Source organism: Pseudophryne corroboree, chromosome 8 (genome assembly GCF_028390025.1).
Source record: "Pseudophryne corroboree isolate aPseCor3 chromosome 8, aPseCor3.hap2, whole genome shotgun sequence".
In the NCBI taxonomy this organism is placed as follows: domain Eukaryota; kingdom Metazoa; phylum Chordata; class Amphibia; order Anura; family Myobatrachidae; genus Pseudophryne; species Pseudophryne corroboree.
In genome coordinates this window covers 44,693,608-44,716,751 of record NC_086451.1, presented here as the reverse complement: position 1 = coordinate 44,716,751, position 23,144 = coordinate 44,693,608, and the positions used below count along the sequence as shown (strand labels likewise).

Genomic DNA, 23,144 nt, shown 5'->3' with positions numbered 1-23,144 from the left:
CAAGTAGTTCTACGACAACACGGGTGGATTCTAAATATTCCAAAAACGCAGTTGTTCCGACGACACGTCTGCTGGTCCTAGGGATGATTCTGGACACAGTCCAGAAAAAGGTGTTTCTCCCAGAGGAGAAAGCCAGGGAGTTATCCGAGCTAATCGGGATCCTCCTAAAACCAGGAAAAGTGTCAGTGCATCATTGCACAAGAGTCCTGGTAAAAATGGTGGCTTATTACGAAGCGATTCCATTCGGCAGATTTCACGCAAGAACTCTTCAGTGGGATCTGCTGGACAAATGGTCCGGATCGCATCTTCAGATGCATCAGCGGATAACCCTATATCCAAGGACAAGGGTGTCTCTCCTGTGGTGATTACAGAGTGCTCATCTTCTAGAGGGCCGTAGATTCGGCATTCATGATTGGATGCTGGTGACCACGGAGGCCAGCCTGAGAGGCTGGGGAGCAGTCACACAGGGAAAAAATTTCCAGGGAGTGTGATCAAGTCTGGAGAATTCTCTCCACATAAATATACTGGAGCTAAGAGCAAATTTATAATGCTCTAAACTTAGCAAGACCTCTGCTTCAAGGTCAGCCGGTATTGATCCAGTGGGATAACATCACGGCAGTCGCCCACGTAAACAGAAAGGGCGGCACAAGAAGCAGGAGGGCAGTGGCAAAACTGCAAGGATTTTTCGCTAGGCGGAAAATCATGTGATAGCACTGTCAGCAGTGTTCATTCCGGGAGTGGATGACTGGGAAGCAGACTTCCTCAGCAGGCACGACCTCCACCCGTGAGAGTGGGAACTTCATAGGGAAGTTTTCCGCATGATTGTGAACCGTTGGGAAAGACCAAAGGTGGACATGATGGCGTCCCGCCCGAACAAAAAACGGGACAGGTATTGCGCCAGGTCACGAGACCTTCAGGCGATAGCTGTGGATGTCCTGGTAACACCGTGGGTGTACCAGTCGGTGTATGTGTTCCCTCCTCTGCTTCTCATAACCAAGGTATTGAGAATTATAAGACGTAGAGGAGTAAGAACTATACTCGTGGCTCCGGATTGGCCAAGAGGGACTTGGTACCCGGAACTTCAAGAGATGCTCATAGAGGACTAATGGCCTCAGGAGCTAAGAAGGGACTTGCTTCAGCAAGTACCATGTCTGTTCCAAGACTTACCGCGGCTGCGTTTGACGGCATGGCGGTTGAACGCCGGATTCTAAGGGAAAAGGCATTCCGGAAGAGGTCATACCTACCCTGGTCAAAGCCAGGAAGGAGGTGACCGCACAACGTTATCACCACATGTGGTGAAAATATGTTGCGTGGGTGAGGCCAGGAAGGCCCCACGAAGAAATTTCAACTCGGTCGATTTCTGCACTTCCTGAAAACAGGAGTGTCTATGAGCCTCAAATTGGGGACCATTAAGGTTCAAGTTTCGGCCCTGTAGATTTTCTTCCAGAAAGAATTGGCTTCAGTTCCTGAAGTCCAGACATTTGTCAAGGGAGTATTGCATATACAGCCCCTTTTGTGCCTCCAGTGGCACCGTGGGATCTCAAAGTAGTGTTGGGATTCCTCAAATCATATTGGTTTGAACCGCTCAAATCTGTGGATTTGAAATATCTCACATGGAAAGTGACCATGCTGTTGGCCCTGGCCTCGGCCAGGCGATTGTCAGAATTGGCGGCTTTGTCTTACAAAAGCCCATATTTGATTTTCCATTCGGACGGGGCAGAACTGGGACTCGTCCCCAGTTTCTTCCTAAGGTGGTGTCAGCGTTTCACCTGAAACAACCTATTGTGGTGCCTGCGGCTACTAGGGACTTGGAGGACTCCAAGTTGCTAGACGTTGTCAGGGCCCTGAAAATATATATATATATATGTGTATGGGGTGAACTAACAGCGCCAAAAAAATGTAGATATAGTTTTTCACAGTATGTCTACTATAATCCCTTGTGGAAAGTTCTCTATGATACCACTCCCCTCTCTGTATGGGGCGTCTGCTCAATCTCAAATAAAACCTACACTTGTACGTGTGTAGGATAAAAGAATATGGAAAAAGTAGATAAGATCAGAGCGACCACTGGTGGTAAAAAAGTATAAAACTAGAGAAGTATCTTTAAAAGCACAGGCGGGATTTATTCACAACGAACGTAAACAGTTTAAAAAAATTTTTGACACACATGTCAATATCTAAAAAAAGGGGGTTATAAAAAAGGGGTTTTCTGTTTAAAAGTAAACAGTAAAACATATACACAGAGAAAAACGCATAAAAAGGACATAAAAAGACCTAAATACGTATTAAAAACGGGTCCTTATGGTCATAAAAAATATATTGTGCGAGGTATAAATATATCTAAAATTAATTAGAAAAGAGAATTAATGAATAGAACGATCAGCTTATCTTTGGATTTTCAGTAATAGCAGGAATCACCCAACGCGTTTCGTCTTATGTGACTTCATCAAGGGGTAGTGAGTACAGTGGGACATGTCATTTATTTATACCCCTGTGGGTCAGGAAGTAATTAGTGACCTCACTTCCTGTGACAGGATGTAAATTTTAAAAAACGTTATTGTGTTTCAGAAATACAATATAAATAGTCTCTGCATGTGGGGATATTGGCAGCATGCAAAAGCGCCTTAATTGCGCTGAGAAATTGTGTCTAGAAACTACTTAAAAACAGAAATACTTTATGTTTACTGAAGTCCGGTTAAGTGACGCGAATTGCGTCATTTCCGCCCCACTTCCGGTGTCAGTGGATCCTTCCCGCGCATGCGCCGGTTGTTGTAAGAGGAAGTGCGGCGGCCATTTTCTTGGAGTCCGTATCTGAAGACCGTTGACCAGGCTGGAAGCAGATGTCGGCGGCCATTTTTTCATAGTTCACATGCATAGATTTCTGCAGTTTAAAAGTGCTGACTCCGTCTCCACACCGGAAATAATAACATAGGGATGGGAGAAACAAGTGTCAGTGGAACCGCAAATGCATTTAAAAATGTGTCATTTTAATGTCCTTATTTACAAAGAACACTGATTAAGTAAAAATTGTATTGGGGCTGTGTATCACAATACTAATCAATAGATCAAAAAGTACTTTGATGCGAACGGTAAACTGACGTATTTTTTGCGGCATCAGGTATTTTCTATGGGCTCACATAGATACATACAGTTTTATATTGGATGAAGGAAAATTTTTTGGTGAGAGTGGCATTACAATAGGATTCATAAATGCTTATGCATAGTTTAAAAAGTCATATGAACATTGAATTTGATTATATGAAATATAAATTAGTTGTGGGTAAAAGGGGAGGGGAAAAAGGGGGGGGGGTTATAGGGGGGGGGGGTGGGGGGGAGAAAGCGTAGAGGATGGACTGATATTGCAGAAAGAGCACTGACCCATGTTCCAACTATTATTACAGTACCCGGTATTCTTGGGATGTGCCCATACCCAGTACTGGCCGGGCCAACACTGCTTGGCTTCCAAGATCGAACGAATTTGGGCATATCCAGTGTGGTATGACTGTAATCTGTGGTTAGGGTAGTGGAAGAAGTGGTCCAGAGGTTGGGGTGCCCAATGCTCCGTATTCCAACCCGGACTGAGCTGGAAAAAGGAGGTGCGGATAAAATCAGGAGTTCAAAGGATCAAGCTTACGTTTATAGAAAGGGGCTATTTCATAGCCTTCGTTCAGTCCATTCGGATGAAGGGATTTCAATTCATGTATCCAAAACATTTCCCTCCTTGACAGGAGGTTGGAGAGGTCCCCCCCTCTTTCTCCTAGTGCCACTAATTCCAGACCTTTGAACGTGAGTTCTTCTGGGTTGGAACCGTGATGTTGTAGGAAGTGTCTGGAAACTGCGTGAGTTTGGACCCGGTTCTTTATATTCCTTATATGTTCCTGTATGCGGATTTTCAGTGGTCTTTTAGTCTTTCCAATATATTTCATTTTACATGAGCATTCCAAAAGGTATATGACGGAGCATGTATTACAATTAATGAAGTGCTTGATTTTGTATTCCTTAGTGTCACCCGTGTTTTTGAAGGTTTTCCTGTTGGGGTTCACAAATTTACAGATATTGCAGTGACCGCATTTGAAGCATCCCACACATTTTGGTAGTGTGTTTCTTGGAGTGTCGTAGTTCTTTAACATGCTTGGTGCAAGAAGGTCCTTTAAATTTTGTGATTTCTTGAAAACAACTTGCGGTTCAGTTGGTAGGTAATCTTTAAGGATGGGGTCCATTAATAATATGTTCCAGTGTGATTTAAGTGTTTGTTTAATCAGGTTATCATGTTTACTGTAGGTGGTGATGAATCTAACCGTGTCTTTAGCATTCTCCTTAGGTTTGTATTCCAGGAGTTTGTTTCTTTCCAGGGTTCTTGCTTTTGCATTGGCAGATGCTATAATACGTTCAGGATATCCTTTCTCTTTAAATCTCTCTGTGTAGATTGTCAGTTGGGCATCACGATCATCCGTCTTCGTACAGTTGCGTGCAATTCTTGTAAACTGAGAAAGGGGAATATTATTCTTCCATTGTTTATGGTGGTTGCTATGATAGTGGACATAGCTATTTGTGTCCACCTTCTTAATGAAGTTCTTCGAGATGATTTCCTTTCCTTGGTGAGTCAGTATTAGGTCTAGGAATTCTATCTGTTCCGTGCTGTTATTGGAAGTGAATTTCAAATTCCTGTTGTTATCGGATATATATACGAGGAAGTTATTAAGTGAGGTTTCATCTCCGTCCCAAATAATCAAGATGTCATCAATGAATCTTTTATAAAATATTAGTTTTGTGTTGAAGGGATGATCCGTGTAAATATATTCATTTTCCCAGTGGCCCATAAAGAGATTGGCGAAACTAGGCGCGAAAATTGTTCCCATCGCTGTCCCGCAGGTCTGGAGATAAAATTGGTCCTGAAATTTAAAATAGTTGTGTTTTAAAATGAACTCCATAATATCACAAATAAAAATCCGGTGGTCGTCCTTGATAAAAGGGTCCTTTCTCATAAAAAAGTTGCATGCTTGAATCCCTTGGTCATGCTTGATACACGTGTATAAAGACTGTACATCTACAGTGATTAGTATTGTGATACACAGCCCCAATACAATTTTTACTTAATCAGTGTTCTTTGTAAATAAGGACATTAAAATGACACATTTTTAAATGCATTTGCGGTTCCACTGACACTTGTTTCTCCCATCCCTATGTTATTATTTCCGGTGTGGAGACGGAGTCAGCACTTTTAAACTGCAGAAATCTATGCATGTGAACTATGAAAAAATGGCCGCCGACATCTGCTTCCAGCCTGGTCAACGGTCTTCAGATACGGACTCCAAGAAAATGGCCGCCGCACTTCCTCTTACAACAACCGGCGCATGCGCGGGAAGGATCCACTGACACCGGAAGTGGGGCGGAAATGACGCAATTCGCGTCACTTAACCGGACTTCAGTAAACATAAAGTATTTCTGTTTTTAAGTAGTTTCTAGACACAATTTCTCAGCGCAATTAAGGCGCTTTTGCATGCTGCCAATATCCCCACATGCAGAGACTATTTATATTGTATTTCTGAAACACAATAACGTTTTTTAAAATTTACATCCTGTCACAGGAAGTGAGGTCACTAATTACTTCCTGACCCACAGGGGTATAAATAAATGACATGTCCCACTGTACTCACTACCCCTTGATGAAGTCACATAAGACGAAACGCGTTGGGTGATTCCTGCTATTACTGAAAATCCAAAGATAAGCTGATCGTTCTATTCATTAATTCTCTTTTCTAATTAATTTTAGATATATTTATACCTCGCACAATATATTTTTTATGACCATAAGGACCCGTTTTTAATACGTATTTAGGTCTTTTTATGTCCTTTTTATGCGTTTTTCTCTGTGTATATGTTTTACTGTTTACTTTTAAACAGAAAACCCCTTTTTTATAACCCCCTTTTTTTAGATATTGACATGTGTGTCAAAAAATTTTTTAAACTGTTTACGTTCGTTGTGAATAAATCCCGCCTGTGCTTTTAAAGATACTTCTCTAGTTTTATACTTTTTTACCACCAGTGGTCGCTCTGATCTTATCTACTTTTTCCATATATATATATATATATATATATAATTCCAGGACGGCTGGAGTCAGAAAGTCTGACTTGCTGTTTATATTGTATGCACCCAAAAAGCTGGGTGCTCCTGCTTCTAAGCAGACTATTGCTCGTTGGATTTGTAGTACAATTCAACTTGCACATTCTGTGGCAGGCCTGCCACAGCCAAAATCTGTAAATGCCCATTCCACAAGGAAGGTGGGCTCATCTTGGGCGGCTGCCCGAGGGGTCTCGGCTTTACAACTTTGCCGAGCAGCTACGTGGTCAGGCGGGAACACGTTTGTAAAATTCTGCAAATTTGATACCCTGGCTGAGGAGGACCTGGAGTTCTCTCATTCGGTGCTGCAGAGTCATCCGCACTCTCCCGCCCGTTTGGGAGCTTTGGTATAATCCCCATGGTCCTTACGGAGTCCCCAGCATCCACTAGGACGTTAGAGAAAATAAGATTTTACTTACCGATAAATCTATTTCTCATAGTCCGTAGTGGATGCTGGGCGCCCATCCCAAGTGCGGATTGTCTGCATTACTTGTGCATAATTATTGTTACAAAAATCGGGTTATTATTGTTGTGGGCCATCTTTTCAGAGGCTCCTTCGTTGTTATCATACTGTTAACTGGGTTCAAATCACAGGTTGTACGGTGTGATTGGTGTGGCTGGTATGAGTCTTACCCGGGATTCAAGATCCTTCCTTATTGTGTACGCTCGTCCGGGCACAGTACCTAACTGAGGCTTGGAGGAGGGTCATAGGGGGAGGAGCCAGTACACACCATGTGATCCTAAAAGCTTGCTTTTTTGTGCCCTGTCTCCTGCGGAGCCGCTATTCCCCATGGTCCTGACGGAGTCCCCAGCATCCACTACGGACTATGAGAAATAGATTTATCGGTAAGTAAAATCTTATTATTTATTACCAGTTATTTATATAGCGCGCACACATTCCGCAGCGCTTTACAGAGAAAACATTTGGCCATTCACATAAGTCCCTGCCCTAGTGGAGCTTACAATCTATATTCCCTACCACATGTACACGCACACACATTCACGCTAGGGTTAATTTTGTTGGGAGCCAATTAACCTACCAGTATATTTTTGGATTGTGGGAGGAAACCCGCGCAAGTACGGGGAGAATATACAAACTCCACACAGGGCCATGGTGGGAATTGAACCCATGACCTCAGTGTGAGGCAGTAATGCTAACCATTACACCATCCGTTCTGCCCCGTAGGCTGTTTTAGCAAGGCGCTGTGCCATGCCCAAATATATATATATATATATAATTTTTTTTATTTCTTTTTTTTTAGGGCAAAATGCCCCTGTAGCGGCGCCCTACTAAAGCAGCCTGCCCTTGCCTTGCTGCTGCCACGTGAATAGATGCCATATGCATGGCATCTATTCACATTAAAGGGAGCGCTTAGGGGATGCCAGACACCTCCTTAGGTACTGGGCATGCCCCCATCAGTGACGCTGACGGCTGGAGCGAGCCCCTATTGGTGACGTTGGAAAATCAATGTTTCATTTAAACACCTATTTATTTAATACTACTTATTTATATAGCGTATACATATTCCGCAGCGCTTTACATAGAATATTTGTCCATTCACATCAGTCCCTGCCCCAGTGGAGCTTACAATCTATCCCCTGCCACATGTGCACACACTAGTGTTATATTTGTTGGGAGCTAATTACCCTGCCAGTATATTTTTGGATTGTGGAAGAGAAACTGGGTTACCAGGAGGAAACTCATGCAAACTCGGGGAGAACATACAAACTCCACACAGGGCTGTGTTGGAAATCGATTCCAAGACCTCAGGGCTGTGTTAAGCATATAGCAGAAGCATGGAGGTGGTTTCATACATAAACAAAGTGATAAAATTATTGATAAAGTGCCTGGAAATGGTTTACCTGTTTATAAAGCACCGGCCAGTTTTCCTTCTGACACTTCTGTCGCTTCATTTATATTTCATAAGGCATCCAAAACTCTTGCCCAATAGCTTTTATATAGTGAATACCTTACTGTAGTGCTCTTATCTGTAAGACCTGTTCCTGGAGGCCGGGCTTCTGCATACAGTAATTGATTAGGTCTGCTGGTCACTCCAGTTGTCATGAACCAAGTGCAGTGGTTTATGTTTGTATCCTATCAGTTACATGTAGATTCCAGTCTTTTCCTGACATCTGTTTACTGACCTTTCACACTGTACTTGACAGTATATGTGGCTGACGCTGTTCAGCTGTGTAAGTATTTGTGGGATTACATGCTAACAAAAAGGACATGGTTTTCCAATGCACCAAGGAGGATGAGCAACATAGTTTCTGAGGTTGAAAAAAGACAATTTGTCCATCAAGTTCAACCTGTTAGTGATCTCCTACACTCAAATATTTTTAAGACTAATTTTAACTGTGGTGAGTGTTTAGCCGTAAACTAAAATACTCTGTTCTTTATTACTGTAGTACATGATTTACCCACCATAACCCTGTATATCCTTATCCATTAGGAATTTATCAAGCCCATTCTTAAATGTAATGACCGAGTCTGCCATTACTACTCTTTCAGGCAGGGAATTCCATATACGTATTGTCCTCACTGTGAAGAAACCTTTCCGTCGCTGTGTGCAGAATCTCCTCTCCTCCAACCTAAGGGTGTCCCTGTGTCCTTTTTTATGATCTTACCACAAACAAATCCGCCGTTAGCTCTGTGTATTGACCCCTTATATATTTGTAAATGTTAATCATGTCCCATCTTAATCTCCATTTTTCCAGTGTAAACGTACCTAGCCTAGCAAGCCTTTCCTCGTATTCTAGAGTCTCCATCCCCTTTATCAATTTGGTCGGCCGTCTCTGAACCTTTTCTGGTTCCAGGATATCCTTTGTGTAGTATGGTGCCCATAATTGTGCACAGTATTCAAGATGTGGCCTCAATAGTGATTTATATAATGGGCGTGTAACACTGACTCTCATCCCTTGCATCAATTCCCCCGCCTTTTTTTGCTGCAATCCTACTTTGGTTACTACGGTTAATACTGTTAAGTTTGTAGGAGGAAGGTGATTGGCTGCTTCTTCTAATAGGCCCATTTACCATAAAATGTTTGTGGCTTACTCACATCAGCTGCAAATATTTATTTTCTTTATCATCCACTAGGGGTCACTGGAGTACTCTTGGGATATGGACGGGCGTAGCCGATCAAAGGCACTGAATATTCAAATTTAGGACTCTCCCCCCCCTCCATATCCCCAAGTACCTCAGTGTACTTTGCCAGTGTTTTTTCGGTGCTCACAGCATGATCATCGGCTTGTGGCAATGGCCACTTTTCAGAAGATTTTTATTTTTAATTTTTACACTTTCCGTCCCAGTTTCTGGAAAAACTTGGGGCCGGGATGGTGCCGCTGCAAGGCAGCGTATGGCGTGTCGGTCCTCACAAAGAGCACCCTCACAGCCACAGGCGCTATAAGGCAGCGCATGGCGTGTCGGTCCTCACAAAGAGCACCCTCACAGCCACAGGCAGCTGGTTACTGCAAGCTGCACGGAAAACAACTGGACGGAGCTTACAAAAAGAAGCTCCGTCACAGCCAAGATGACTGAGAAGCCCGTCACAGCCAGCATGAGAAGTGGTCACAAGCTGGACGGAGCTTGCAGCACAAGGTATGGTGGGTCAGGGCGGTCAGCTCACGCTGCCGCCCTGCAGTGTGGGGAAAGTGTTTATTTTATGTTGACCACAGCTATTACAGCATACCGCTGAATATCTCCCTGCACCCGCTCCAGCCGCCGCACTACCTAGCAGCAGAGCGGCCGCACGTCAATCACAGACGCCGGCCGCTCTCCCAGCACTAATACAGATCAGGCCGCCCGAGAGAACTCCGGAGCACTGCTCAGAGCGGCCGCACGTCAATCAGACGCCGGCCGCTCTCCCAACCCGGCCATCGCTGTACACAGCGCCGCCCGAGCCAGCTACTTGGCAGAACTACGGAGCACTGCTCAAAGCGGCCGCACGTCAATCAGACGCCGGCCGCTCTCCCAGCACTTATACAGTAAGTAAGCTCCGAGACACACGGCGGCCGCTCTCCCATCGCTAAGACGGAACCACAGCTCAGAGCGGCCGCACGTCAAACACAGACGCCGGCCGCTCTCCCAACTCTGGTACCCGGCCACCGCTGTACACAGCGCCGGCCGAGCCAGCTACTCCGGAGCACAGCTCAGAGCGGCCGCACGTCAATCAGACGCCGGCCGCTCTCACAACGCTGGTACCCGGCCACCGCTGTACACAGCGCCGCCCGAGCCAGCTACTCGGCAGACAGCCAACGACGCCATATCCGGTCACTGATGTCTGTAGTCGCCGCAGCTATACTCTGCGTTCTCCTGCTCTCCCGGCACCGCTGCAGGTAACATGGGAAGTTACCTTACAAGCAGCGCAGCTGCAAGGGGGGGTGAGGGGGGAGTATATGGCCATAGCAGCAGATATAAAAGGCTGCAGGGGTTAACAAAAGTTTGTTAAGCAGTTAATGGCCTATCATAACCTAAGAGTATCATAACCTAAGGGTTTCTGTTAAGGCTGCAATATAATACATTCACTGCAGCCTGGATTTATAGTAACTGGAGGTTAACTAAGTGTATGGTTAACTAAGTGTATGTGTTTACTGTATAATAGATCTGTAAGAACATATACGCTATATATATTAACTGTATAAAAGGCTATTAAGGCTATAAATTGCCTGTACTGTGAATTTCAGTGAAAGCAAAACGGCCATTTTAATTATTGCTGTTTTTCCAGTTTATAATTCCTGAACATTCCGGCCATACACCTTTACTCCACAAGGAGGCGCAGGGGTGTTGGTGGGAATTTTTAGTTCAAGATAATTCCAGAACATTCCTGCCCTACATCTCTAAGCCACCAGAAGGCGCAGGGGTGTTAGTAGAAATTTGGTTCGGGTTTCATATGCAATATGAACTGTTTTTCACATAAAGAATACTTTAGTTTCCTAGGGATTTCCGTACAGAGAAATAACCATACATATAAATATGCAGTTCAGCAATAACATATATATATATATATATATATATATATATATATATATATATATATGCCATATAATAATTTCATTAAGTCGTGCAAGTGTCTGTCTGTTGCCTATTATGGTGTCTGTCTACATAGCAAGTAAGGCTATAGTGCAGACTAAAAATACTTTTATAAAATTGGCAATTCAAATTAAAAGAGCAGTAATCGGAGTCTCGGAATTACTCCGCCAGCTCTAACAAAAGACAGTCTTTCCAAAGGGCTAATTTTCTTTTGGGTACCAAAGTGTTTATTTCACTGGTCTTATAATTTAATGCACGATTCTATGTCAATCTCACACCGATAAATACGAGTGAGAACGGTACAGTAGTCCAGCACTCAGATAGTGCGGGGGTTTGGATAACCATACATATTGGTTGCCAAAAGGACGCGATCCGTCATGGGTTGATGAGTTTCTGTCAAACATTATAAAAACCCAGGATACATTTGGGTCGCTAGAATCTATGTATGAAACCATGCCGATCACTGTTAAAAGAAGCAGCAGAGTATAGCTGGAAAGCTTCTGATAACGCCGGTTATTTTCATTGTCGCTAGTTAAGCGCAACAAGACCAGAGCTTGTTTGCTCCTAAATTTGATATACTTGTAACGGCAATTTTTATTCCTTTATGATATTCAGCCATTACCGCATACAGTATATTTGTTACGGCGTTTTATCCCTTTATACAAAAACAGTCACGCCTTGTAACGACAGGACGTTACAGTCAGCAAGCCAGTGGTTTGATGACCTCTTTTACAATTGTGGAAGCGCGTTTTTACATGTTACATTTGCGAGGTTTCATGACTTTAACTTATATAGGTCTCAGCTGTTTACAGCTTAAAGACAAAACTGCCTCTGTGGAACGGTTTGGCAGGTTGTCATTTAGTCTTTGCTGGTTTATAAACCAGTCAATAGTACGCTTATTCCCCTCTGTTTGAGCAAAATCAAACACCTCCGTTTCAATATCAAGCAGCAAGTCATTTATTACAGTTAGAAAATGGATTTTCTGCAGTTAGTTTTTGCTTATTGAAGCCACAAAATTGTATGATTGCATTTGATCTTCACAATGCGTAGTTACCCAGTCAGGTTTCTTCATCACAGGTTCTAGCGGTTGCAAGCAACCATTAGCATTTCTTTTCTACCGTTGCTTATCGCTTCCGGTATTTGCTACAGTGATGTTGGAATGATAGCTCATCTCACTATGTATTAACAAAGTTTCTCTAACTTGCGCTACTAAGGTATACTACAGTAGCAGATTAAGTTTGAAAACAATCACATCTAAGTCTGTCTAAACGATGTAAATTCCTAGGTAAGATTATAAATACGGTAAATCAACGACTTTTACCTACTACACCAGCAAGAACAAAAGTACACGCACACTAGCGGTACATTGGTGTATTTACTTATTAAGAAAAAAATGTGTTTTCAATTTAGTTCGCCACCTTTCACTCGCGTGTCCCACAGAGGAACAAGGGTGCGTATACTCTAGACGACAGTCACAGAGAGTCAGGATTTGTAGTTAAAATCAACGCAAAGGTTCTAAACACGACAGATTGCTGTCGATAAATGTACTAGAACTCTGGTCATTTTACAATGCAATAGATAAATGTCCTAGAACATTTTACAATGCAATAAATAATTCGCTTTCAGTCTGACCAACGATAGACTCTGGTTTTCTCTTCAGCACGAATAAATCTTTCACTTTTTACTAAAGATTTCCGTGGAGAGTAACAACCGTGAGTTTCAGGTAATTTAATTTTGTTTTTAATGCCTGGCTCACGCTGCCCTTAAGCAGTCAAACAAAGCAACGGCAGTTGCATACTGAACAACCAGTGAGAACCGATAAGCCGCAAGGCAAGGCGGTAGGTAACTCAAATCTTCAATGGCTCAGAACGCCATTATGGGGAAATGTCAACATCAATCCGTGAGTGGACATCTGTTAGACAGACGATCTCACCCGTCAGGGTTTGGATCTTAAAAACTGGACATTAAATACACAGGTGTTTAAGATGTAAGTCCACAGAAGGGGGTTACCCTCAAGTATACATGAGGGCATCTCGCCACAATTACAAAAGCTCAGTATGTGTACATCACATTCATGGGGTCATTCAGCATCGTGTATCTGGCTTCACCAATTTCCGCTTCTTTCTTCGTTGCCAAAACGGATCAGAAGACAGTTCGTCACAGTCATACTGGTGGTATCTCATGGGTTTCAGAGAAGTTTGCTTCTCGAATTTTCAATGAATACTTGCACACGATCTTGGCCCGCTCATAATACGTCCAACCTGTTACATCAGGGAACGTTCTTTTACCCATAGTTACCTATGTACCTATTATCTATGTACCGCAGCTGCGGTTGACGGGGTGAGGGTTCAGTGCTAGCTTCGGCAGCACATATACTAAAATTGGAACGATACAGAGAAGATTAGCATGGCCCCTGCGCTAGGATGACACGCAAATTCGTGAAACGTTCCATAAGACCGCCCTCTTAAAAAAAAAATAGAGCATTACAGTATCGGTTATACCAACCATGTAACGAAATAGTAAGCCGCTTAAGGCAGCTCATTATTAAAACATTTCGTGTGCTTACATAGGTTGTAAACCTCGGAAGTTTCCAACATCATACTTCAAGTACCCGTATTCTGTTAAACGGGATGGGATGGAAAACTGCGTTCATCTGCACTAACAGTGCAGGTATCTGGGTGGTAAACGTATTTTCAAAGACGTTTGCCTCTATTTGCGTCTGTAAACATCTTTCTACAAGGTGTCACCAAAGTTCAGACTCTATTTATCCTACCTACAGCGCCAGGCGATTTGAGGTTGGGTTCAGATTTATTACAGTTTTCATATTTTGGAACCCTTTCAACAAAGGGGAATTAAGTTTCATATTTTTTGAACCTTTACAACAAATGAGAATTAAGTTTCTCACTTTGGAAAACATTTTTCTTCTAGCCTTGCCTTCGGCAATGGTGCTTCGACAAGGGTTTTGTTTTCATATTTGGGTGCCTTGTATTCCAAGCCACCGTATTTGAGTTTCTCATGACAAAGCAGATCTTCGGACGAAATCCGCTTTCGTATTCTTCACATCAATATACCAATAGTGCTTCCTGTGTGGACAGCACATTCTTGAATTCTGAATGTGGTACACGCGTTACGCGTTTATATATGTACCGAACGTCTACAGTACGTGATATGAATACGTTGTTTGTTCTATATGATACTGCAAACTGGGGTTAGCCAGTTTCTCAGCAGACATTATCCAGTTGGATAATAATGACTACAAATCAGACTTACTTTAAGGCTAAGTTACAATCGCCTACGTCAGTAATAGTTCATCCCACAGGTTCTGTGGGAATGTCAGACCCAACGGGTCGTGCAGCGGCTACGACGCGGCTACATAGCCTTCAGTGCACCACGTTTGTGCACGGTTATACGTTATTAATGGTGGCGCCATCAGCATTTAGCTTTGGCCTGCCTACTGTTACAAGTATCAAACAGCTCTCCCGCCCACGAGGGAAGCTTTGGTACGTCCCAAGAGTACTCCAGTGACCCCTAGTGGATGATAAAGAAAATAGGATTTTGGTACTTACCAGGTAAATCCTTTTCTTTGAATCCATAGGGGGCACTGGACGCCCGCCCAGAGCAGTTTTACCTGGGTTGTTTTAAGCTCAAGGGAGCTTAGTGAACAAATTTAACTTGGATGGTATTAAGCTCAAAGGAGCTTATGGTAACACATTTTCACCAATTGGCTCAAATTATAAAGTTCTATCGGTTAAGGTGTCAACTGTTTAGTTGACAATAAGGTTACGGATCAACTTTGTGGTTGTCCGTTATGTTATAGGGATTCTCCATTGTCAACCTCTCTATATCCTGTTCGCTCAGTAAAAAACACTGGCAAAGTACACTGAGGTACTTGGGGATATGGAGGGGGGGGAGAGTCCTAAATTTGAATATTCAGTGCCTTTGATCGGCTACGCCCGTCCATATCCCAAGAGTACTCCAGTGCCCCCTATGGATTCAAAGAAAAGGATTTACCTGGTAAGTACCAAAATCCTATTATCACACTGATGTAGGATGGTGGGACAGCAGCGGATGTCTACGATATGTGGTCAGATTTACCAAGCTCCGGTGTGTGGAGATGAAGATATCGTTAGCCGCTGTAGCCTATGGATAAAACTAGCCGGCAGATGGTACCTCCAGAAGCCATGCCCGGGAATGGTCACTGAACCCCGCATGTGCAGAAGTCCAGTTAGTCACCCCAAGCACATTGGATTGCTGGGTTCCTTTCAGAGCCCCTGTCCCTGCGTGTGCTCTTGGATACATGCCGCCGGTATAATCACGTACTGCATTGCAATGTTGGGCGCTAGCTCGTGCCCCCAAGTGTCTAGTGCATATTTATATCTAACATAGAGGCAGATGTATTAACCTGGAGAAGGCATAAGGAAGTGATAAACCAGTGATATGTGCTATGTGATAAAGGCACCAGCCAATCAGATCCTAACTGTTAATTTACATATTGGAGCTGATTGGCTGGTGCTTTTATCATCTTGAACATATCACTGGTTTATCACTTCCTTATGTCTTCTCCAGGTTATTACATCTGCCCCATAATGTCTACCAGACAAACCGGGACCCCTAACCTTTGTCTCTTTCCACACGCCTGTATTTTCATCAATATGGGCATTGTGTGTGTGTGTGTGTGTGTGTGTGTGTGTGTGTGTGTGTGTGTGTGTGTGTGTGTGTGTGTGTGATTTTTATTTATTTTTTTTCATTAAAAAAAAAGTGTCCTGACAACGGGCCTCTCTTAGAGTAAGTGGTAAATTCCTTTCTGAGCAAACCATGTCGTAAAGCCAAGGGGTTTATTTATTTAGCACACAGGCTAAATAGTGGCTGATTTAGCTTTTAGCTGAAACACTGGACAGCTGTATGCTTCTACTGCCGCTTGGTATTGAGCTGGGACGCGCACCCTCCCAATTCAATATTGTTCTACACACTGCAATTTTGAATTTTTTGGGTTTTTTTTTTTGCCTTGTTGGGCTTAACTTAAATGAAGTCCAATGTCCTTGAAGGAAAATGGTCATTGTATACAGCTCAACATAAAATCATATGGGCTTTTTGTTTGTTTTATTGCTTTTGTCTTGTTTTATACATTTATTTATTTTCTTTCTCTTTCTAATGTGACTTCAGAAAAATATATCCTTCATGGAGATGAGACGTACGCTGTACTACACCGCTTGGCCAGTCAGGGGAAGAAGCTTTTCCTCATCACAAACAGTCCTTTTAGCTTTGTGTAAGTGGTCTTCTCGTGTTTATTTGTAAATAGACCTTTAATCCGCTCTATGAATGTCCAAAGACAATTTCTCTTACGTCCTAGAGCAGGCATGTCCAAACCTCGGCCCTCCAGCTGTTGTGAAACTACATATCCCAGCATGCCTTGACACAGTTTTGCTGTCAGAGAATGCTAAAGCTGTGTCAGGGCATGCTGGGATGTGTAGTTTCTCAACAGCTGGAGGGCCGCAGTTTGGACATGCCTGTCCTAGAGGATGCTGGGGTCCACATTAGTACCGTGGGGTATAGACTGGTCCACTAGGAGCCTTGGGCACTTTAAGAGTTTGAGAGTGTGGGCTGGCTCCTCCCTCTATGCCCCTCCTACCAGACTCAGTTTAGAGGAGCCGGTCACAGCTAGGGGAGCTCCATAGGAGTTTTTCTAGTTTTTTATTATTTTAAATAGTTAGGTACAGGGAGGCTGCTGGCAACAGCCTCCCTGCTTCGTGGGACTTATGGGGGGGGGAGTAGTGTCCAACCCTCTGAGGTTAATGGCCACCATCTCCACTGACCGCACACTGAGCTCCTGAGAGTGATGATCGCTAGCCCCCGAGGCGACCGTTCACTCCCGCAGCATGCCGCCACCCCCTAACAGAGCCAGAAGACATTGGTGGGGAGTTGGAGACAAGCGGGGATCCGGTGAGAATGGCGGCATCAGGGTGGGAGCGCAGCGCTGAGGCTGCGCTCCGGAGGGCTCAAAGGTACAGTGTGCGGCGCTGTGAGGGGCGCCCAGGGCGAGCGCAAACACCCTTACACTGGTTAGATTGTTGTATGAAGTGGATCCTGGTGTATTATTTGCTTCTGACGTTCATTACGTCATAGGAATTGGAAAGGGAGTCAGGCTACATGAATGGAAGGGATTTTTTTTTTTTTTTTTAAATATATTTACAAATAGAAGGGTCAGGATATGTCCTTTTTTAAAATGCAGTTAACGATGGCTTTTGTTTGTGCTAGACATTGTTTGCCCTCTATGGGGTGGGTCTGACGGCAGAGCGGGTGACTATGGGTGAGAGACTGTGTTTCACCATTAGGTCTGCTCGTTTTCCAGGAACTGCCTGCCACGTGTGCTATATAATGAGCCCTGGAACTTTCTTTGTTTATCCCACAGAGACAAAGGAATGAAGTACATGGTCGGCAAGGACTGGCGGGACTTTTTTGATGTTGTGATTGTCCAAGCAGACAAACCCCATTTCTTCAATGACTGCATCAAGTGAGTCCTCATTGAAAGAGAGCACAATAGAATAGTCTCTACGGAGGAAATAGGGTGGGAGTGGGAGGGCTTTTGTGGATGAATCATCTCATGAATGAATAGTGTTCGAGTGTCCATATACTGACCGGAGACCAATCGGAGCACACTGCCAGCGATCGGCTTTCCTAATAAGAACCTCACTCGAAAAATAAAAAAAATATATATGTGTGTGTGTATGTATATATGTGTGTATGTATATGTATATATATATATATATATATATATATATATATATATATATATATATATAAATAACATAATTTTTTTATTTTTTAAATGGAGAGGGGGGGTGGGAAACAAACAATCACAGGTCTTCTCATTGTTACTAACCACAAGTGGGGAGATGCAGATAGCTGTTTAATGTAAAGAGAATCTCTACCATTTCCAGGTAAAGGGGAGGCAGTACAAAGTCTTTAGATCACCTACACACTGGTGACGAGAGAGGTCGGGGTACCCTTAATTTTAAAGAGGGTAGTCCCACATTTCAAGCTAGGTGTCCCAATAGAATTTAATGTCTGGTGAGCAGTGTAATAACCTGACATTAACTCCCTACACTGCAGAAAATAATAAAGAGTACAGCGATGGGGAGGATCTCATCATAGCCTCTCTTTCTAAAACGAGCCACTTAATTTACTAACATTTTCTTTCCAAAATGTCCCCGAAATTTTTGTAGAAATATTCTTTTTAGATATATTTTAGCATTTCTCTATCGTCCTAGTGGATGCTGGGGTTCCTGAAAGGACCATGGGGAATAGCGGCTCCGCAGGAGACAGGGCACAAAAAGTAAAGCTTTTCCAGATCAGGTGGTGTGCACTGGCTCCTCCCCCTATGACCCTCCTCCAGACTCCAGTTAGATTTTTGTGCCCGGCCGAGAAGGGTGCAATCTAGGTGGCTCTCCTAAAGAGCTGCTTAGAAAAAGTTTAGCTTAGGTTTTTTATTTTACAGTGAGTCCTGCTGGCAACAGGATCACTGCAACGAGGGACTGAGGGGAGAAGAAGTGAACTCACCTGCGTGCAGGATGGATTGGCTTCTTGGCTACTGGACATCAGCTCCAGAGGGACGATCACAGGTACAGCCTGGATGGTCACCGGAGCCTCGCCACCGGCCCCCTTGCAGATGCTGAAGTCAGAAGAGGTCCAGAATCGGCGGCTGAAGACTCCTGCAGTCTTCTAAAGGTAGCGCACAGCACTGCAGCTGTGCGCCATTTTCCTCTCAGCACACTTCACACGCAGTCACTGAGGGTGCAGGGCGCTGGGGGGGGGCGCCCTGGGAGGCAAATGTAACCTATATAAAGGCTAAAAATACCTCACATATAGCCCCCAGAGGCTATATGGAGATATTTAACCCCTGCCTGGATTCACTAAATAGCGGGAGACGAGCCCGCCGGAAAAGGGGCGGGGCCTATCTCCTCAGCACACGGCGCCATTTCCTCTCACAGCTCCGCTGGTCAGGACGGCTCCCAGGTCTCTCCCCTGCACTGCACTACAGAAACAGGGTAAAACAGAGAGGGGGGGCAAATTTATGGCGATATTTTGATATATATAAAGCAGCTATAAGGGAGCACTTATTATAAGGCTATCCCTGTTATATATAGCGCTTTTGGTGTGTGCTGGCAAACTCTCCCTCTGTCTCCCCAAAGGGCTAGTGGGTCCTGTCTTCGTTAGGAGCATTCCCTGTGTGTCTGCTGTGTGTCGGTACGTGTGTGTCGACATGTATGAGGACGATATTGGTGTGGAGGCGGAGCAATTGCCAAATATGAGGATGTCACCCCCTAGGGAGTCGACACCAGAATGGATGCCTTTATTTATGGAACTACGGGATAGTGTCAACACGCTAAAGCAGTCGTTTGACGACATGAGACGGCCGGACAATCAATTAGTGCCTGTCCAGGCGACTCAAACACCGTCAGGGGCTGTGAAACGCCCTTTGCCTCAGTCGGTCGACACAGACCCAGACACAGGCACTGACTCCAGTGGTGACGGTGACGAATCAACCGTATTTTCCAGTAGGGCCACACGTTATATGATTTTGGCAATGAAGGAGGCGTTCCATTTAGCTGATACTACAGGTACCACTAAACAGGGTATTATGTGGGGTGTGAAAAAACTACCTATAGTTTTTCCTGAATCAGAAGAATTAAATGACGTGTGTAATGAAGCGTGGGTTGCCCCTGATAAAAAGCTGATAATTTCAAAGAAATTATTGGCATTATACCCTTTCCCGCCAGAGGTTAGGGAGCGCTGGGAAACACCTCCTAGGGTGGACAAGGCGCTAACACGCTTATCTAAACAAGTGGCGTTACCCTCTCCTGAGACGGCCGCACTTAAAGATCCATCAGATAGGAGGATGGAAAATATCCAAAAAAGTATATACACACATGCAGGTGTTATACTACGACCAGCTATAGCGACTGCCTGGATGTGCAGTGCTGGGGTAGTTTGGTCAGAGTCCCTGATTGAAAATATTGATACCCTGGACAGGGACAATGTTTTACTGTCGTTAGAACAAATAAAGGATGCATTTCTTTATATGCGTGATGCACAGAGGGATATCTGCACACTGGCATCACGGGTAAGTGCTATGTCCATTTCGGCCAGAAGAGCTTTATGGACGCGACAGTGGACAGGCGATGCGGATTCAAAACGACATATGGAAGTTTTGCCGTATAAAGGGGAGGAGTTATTTGGAGTCGGTCTATCAGATTTGGTGGCCACGGCTACAGCCGAGAAATCCACCTTTCTACCTCAAGTCACTCCCCAACAGAAAAAGGCACCGACCTTTCAACCGCAGCCCTTTCGTTCCTTTAAAAATAAGAGAGCAAAGGGCTATTCATATCTGCCACGAGGCAGAGGTCGAGGGAAGAGACAGCAACAGGCAGCTCCTTCCCAGGAACAGAAGCCTTCCCCGGCTTCTACAAAAGCCTCAGCATGACGCTGGGGCTTCTCAAGCGGACTCGGGGACGGTGGGTGGTCGTCTCAAAAATTACAGCGCGCAGTGGGCTCACTCGCAGGTAGATCCCTGGATCCTGCAGATAATATCTCAGGGGTACAGGTTGGAATTAGAGACAGATCCACCTCGCCGTTTCCTGAAGTCTGCTTTACCAACGTCCCCCTCCGAAAGGGAGACGGTTTTGGAAGCCATTCACAAGCTGTACTCTCAGCAGGTGATAGTCAAGGTACCTCTTCTACAACAAGGGAAGGGGTATTATTCCACTCTTTTTGTGGTACCGAAGCCGGATGGCTCGGTAAGGCCTATTCTAAATCTGAAGTCCTTGAACCTGTACATAAAGAAGTTCAAGTTCAAGATGGAGTCACTCAGAGCAGTGATAGCGAACCTGGAAGAGGGGGACTTTATGGTATCCTTGGACATCAAGGATGCGTATCTCCACGTTCCAATTTACCCCTCACACCAGGGGTACCTCAGGTTCGTTGTACAAAACTGTCACTATCAGTTTCAGACGCTGCCGTTCGGATTGTCCACGGCACCTCGGGTCTTTACAAAGGTAATGGCCGAGATGATGATTCTTCTTCGAAGAAAAGGCATATTAATTATCCCATACTTGGACGATCTCCTAATAAGGGCAAGGTCCAGAGAACAGCTAGAGATGGGATTAGCACTGTCGCGAGAAGTGCTAAAACAACACGGGTGGATTCTGAATATTCCAAAATCCCAGTTAATGCCGACAACTCGTCTGCTGTTCCTAGGGATGATTCTGGACACGGTTCAGAAAAAGGTTTTTCTCCCGGAGGAAAAAGCCAAGGAGTTATCCGAGCTTGTCAGGAACCTCCTAAAACCAGGAAAGGTGTCTGTACATCAATGCACAAGAGTCCTGGGAAAAATGGTGGCTTCTTACGAAGCAATTCCATTCGGCAGATTCCACGCAAGAGTTTTCCAAAGGGATCTGTTGGACAAATGGTCAGGGTCGCATCTTCAGATGCACCTGCGGATAACCCTGTCTCCAAGGACAAGGGTGTCTCTTCTGTGGTGGTTGCAGAGTGCTCATCTATTGGAGGGCCGCAGATTCGGCATACAGGATTGGATCCTGGTGACCACGGACGCCAGCCTGAGAGGCTGGGGAGCAGTCACACAAGGAAGAAACTTCCAGGGAGTATGGACGAGCCTGGAAACGTCTCTTCACATAAACATTCTGGAACTAAGAGCAATATACAATGCTCTAAGCCAGGCAGAACCTCTGCTTCAGGGAAAACCGGTGTTGATCCAGTCGGACAACATCACGGCAGTCGCCCATGTGAACAGACAGGGCGGCACAAGAAGCAGGAGTGCAATGGCAGAAGCAGCAAGGATTCTTCGCTGGGCAGAGAATCATGTGATAGCACTGTCCGCAGTGTTCATCCCGGGAGTGGACAACTGGGAAGCAGACTTCCTCAGCAGACACGATCTTCACCCGGGAGAGTGGGGACTTCATCCAGAAGTCTTCCACTTGCTGGTAACCCGTTGGGAAAGACCAATGGTGGACATGATGGCGTCTCGCCTCAACAAAAAACTGGACAGGTATTGCGCCAGGTCAAGAGATCCGCAGGCAATAGCTGTGGACGCGCTGGTAACGCCTTGGGTGTACCAGTCGGTGTATGTGTTTCCTCCTCTGCCTCTCATACCAAAAGTATTGAGAATTATACGGCAAAGAGGCGTAAGGACGATACTAGTGGTTCCGGATTGGCCAAGAAGGACTTGGTACCCGGAACTTCAAGAGATGATCACGGAAGATCCGTGGCCTCTACCTCTAAGGAGGGACTTGCTTCAGCAGGGTCCCTGTCTGTTTCAAGACTTACCGCGGCTGCGTTTGACGGCATGGCGGTTGAACGCCGGATCCTAAAGGAAAAAGGCATGCCGGAAGAAGTCATTCCTACTTTGATTAAAGCAAGGAAGGAAGTAACCGTGCAACATTATCACCGAATTTGGCGAAAATATGTTGCGTGGTGCGAAGATCGGAGTGCTCCGACGGAGGAATTTCAACTGGGTCGATTCCTACATTTCCTGCAATCAGGATTGTCTATGGGTCTCAAATTGGGATCTATTAAGGTTCAAATTTCGGCCCTGTCGATTTTCTTTCAAAAAGAATTGGCTTCAGTCCCTGAAGTCCAGACCTTTGTTAAGGGAGTGCTACATATACAGCCTCCTGTGGTGCCTCCAGTGGCACCGTGGGATCTCAATGTGGTTTTGGACTTTCTAAAATCTCATTGGTTTGAACCACTAAAGAAGGTGGATTTGAAATATCTCACATGGAAAGTGACCATGCTTCTAGCCCTGGCTTCGGCCAGGAGAGTGTCAGAACTGGCAGCTTTATCTTACAAAAGCCCATATCTGATTTTCCATTCGGACAGGGCAGAACTGCGGACTCGTCCGCATTTTCTCCCTAAGGTGGTGTCAGCATTTCATCTGAACCAGCCTATTGTAGTGCCTGCGGCTACAAGTGACTTGGAGGA

General features: G+C 44.7%; 1 protein-coding gene, 1 non-coding gene and 1 pseudogene across 2 annotated transcripts in view; all 3 read left to right on the top strand.

Annotated features, from left to right (window-relative positions):
- LOC134948374 (5'-nucleotidase domain-containing protein 2-like) overlaps nucleotides 1-23,144 on the top strand; it is an 81,012-nt gene that overhangs the window by 42,379 nt on the left and 15,489 nt on the right. Inside the window, exons 8-9 of the mRNA XM_063936307.1 lie at nucleotides 16,314-16,416; nucleotides 17,560-17,661. Of these exons, the coding sequence (XP_063792377.1) occupies nucleotides 16,314-16,416; nucleotides 17,560-17,661 (205 nt within the window). The remainder of the gene's footprint in view (nucleotides 1-16,313; nucleotides 16,417-17,559; nucleotides 17,662-23,144) is intronic.
- LOC134953786 (U5 spliceosomal RNA) lies at nucleotides 12,790-12,896 on the top strand (annotated as a pseudogene).
- Nucleotides 13,502-13,608, top strand: LOC134953827 (U6 spliceosomal RNA). Its single transcript, XR_010185804.1, has one exon. It is a non-coding gene; the product is annotated as a U6 spliceosomal RNA (small nuclear RNA).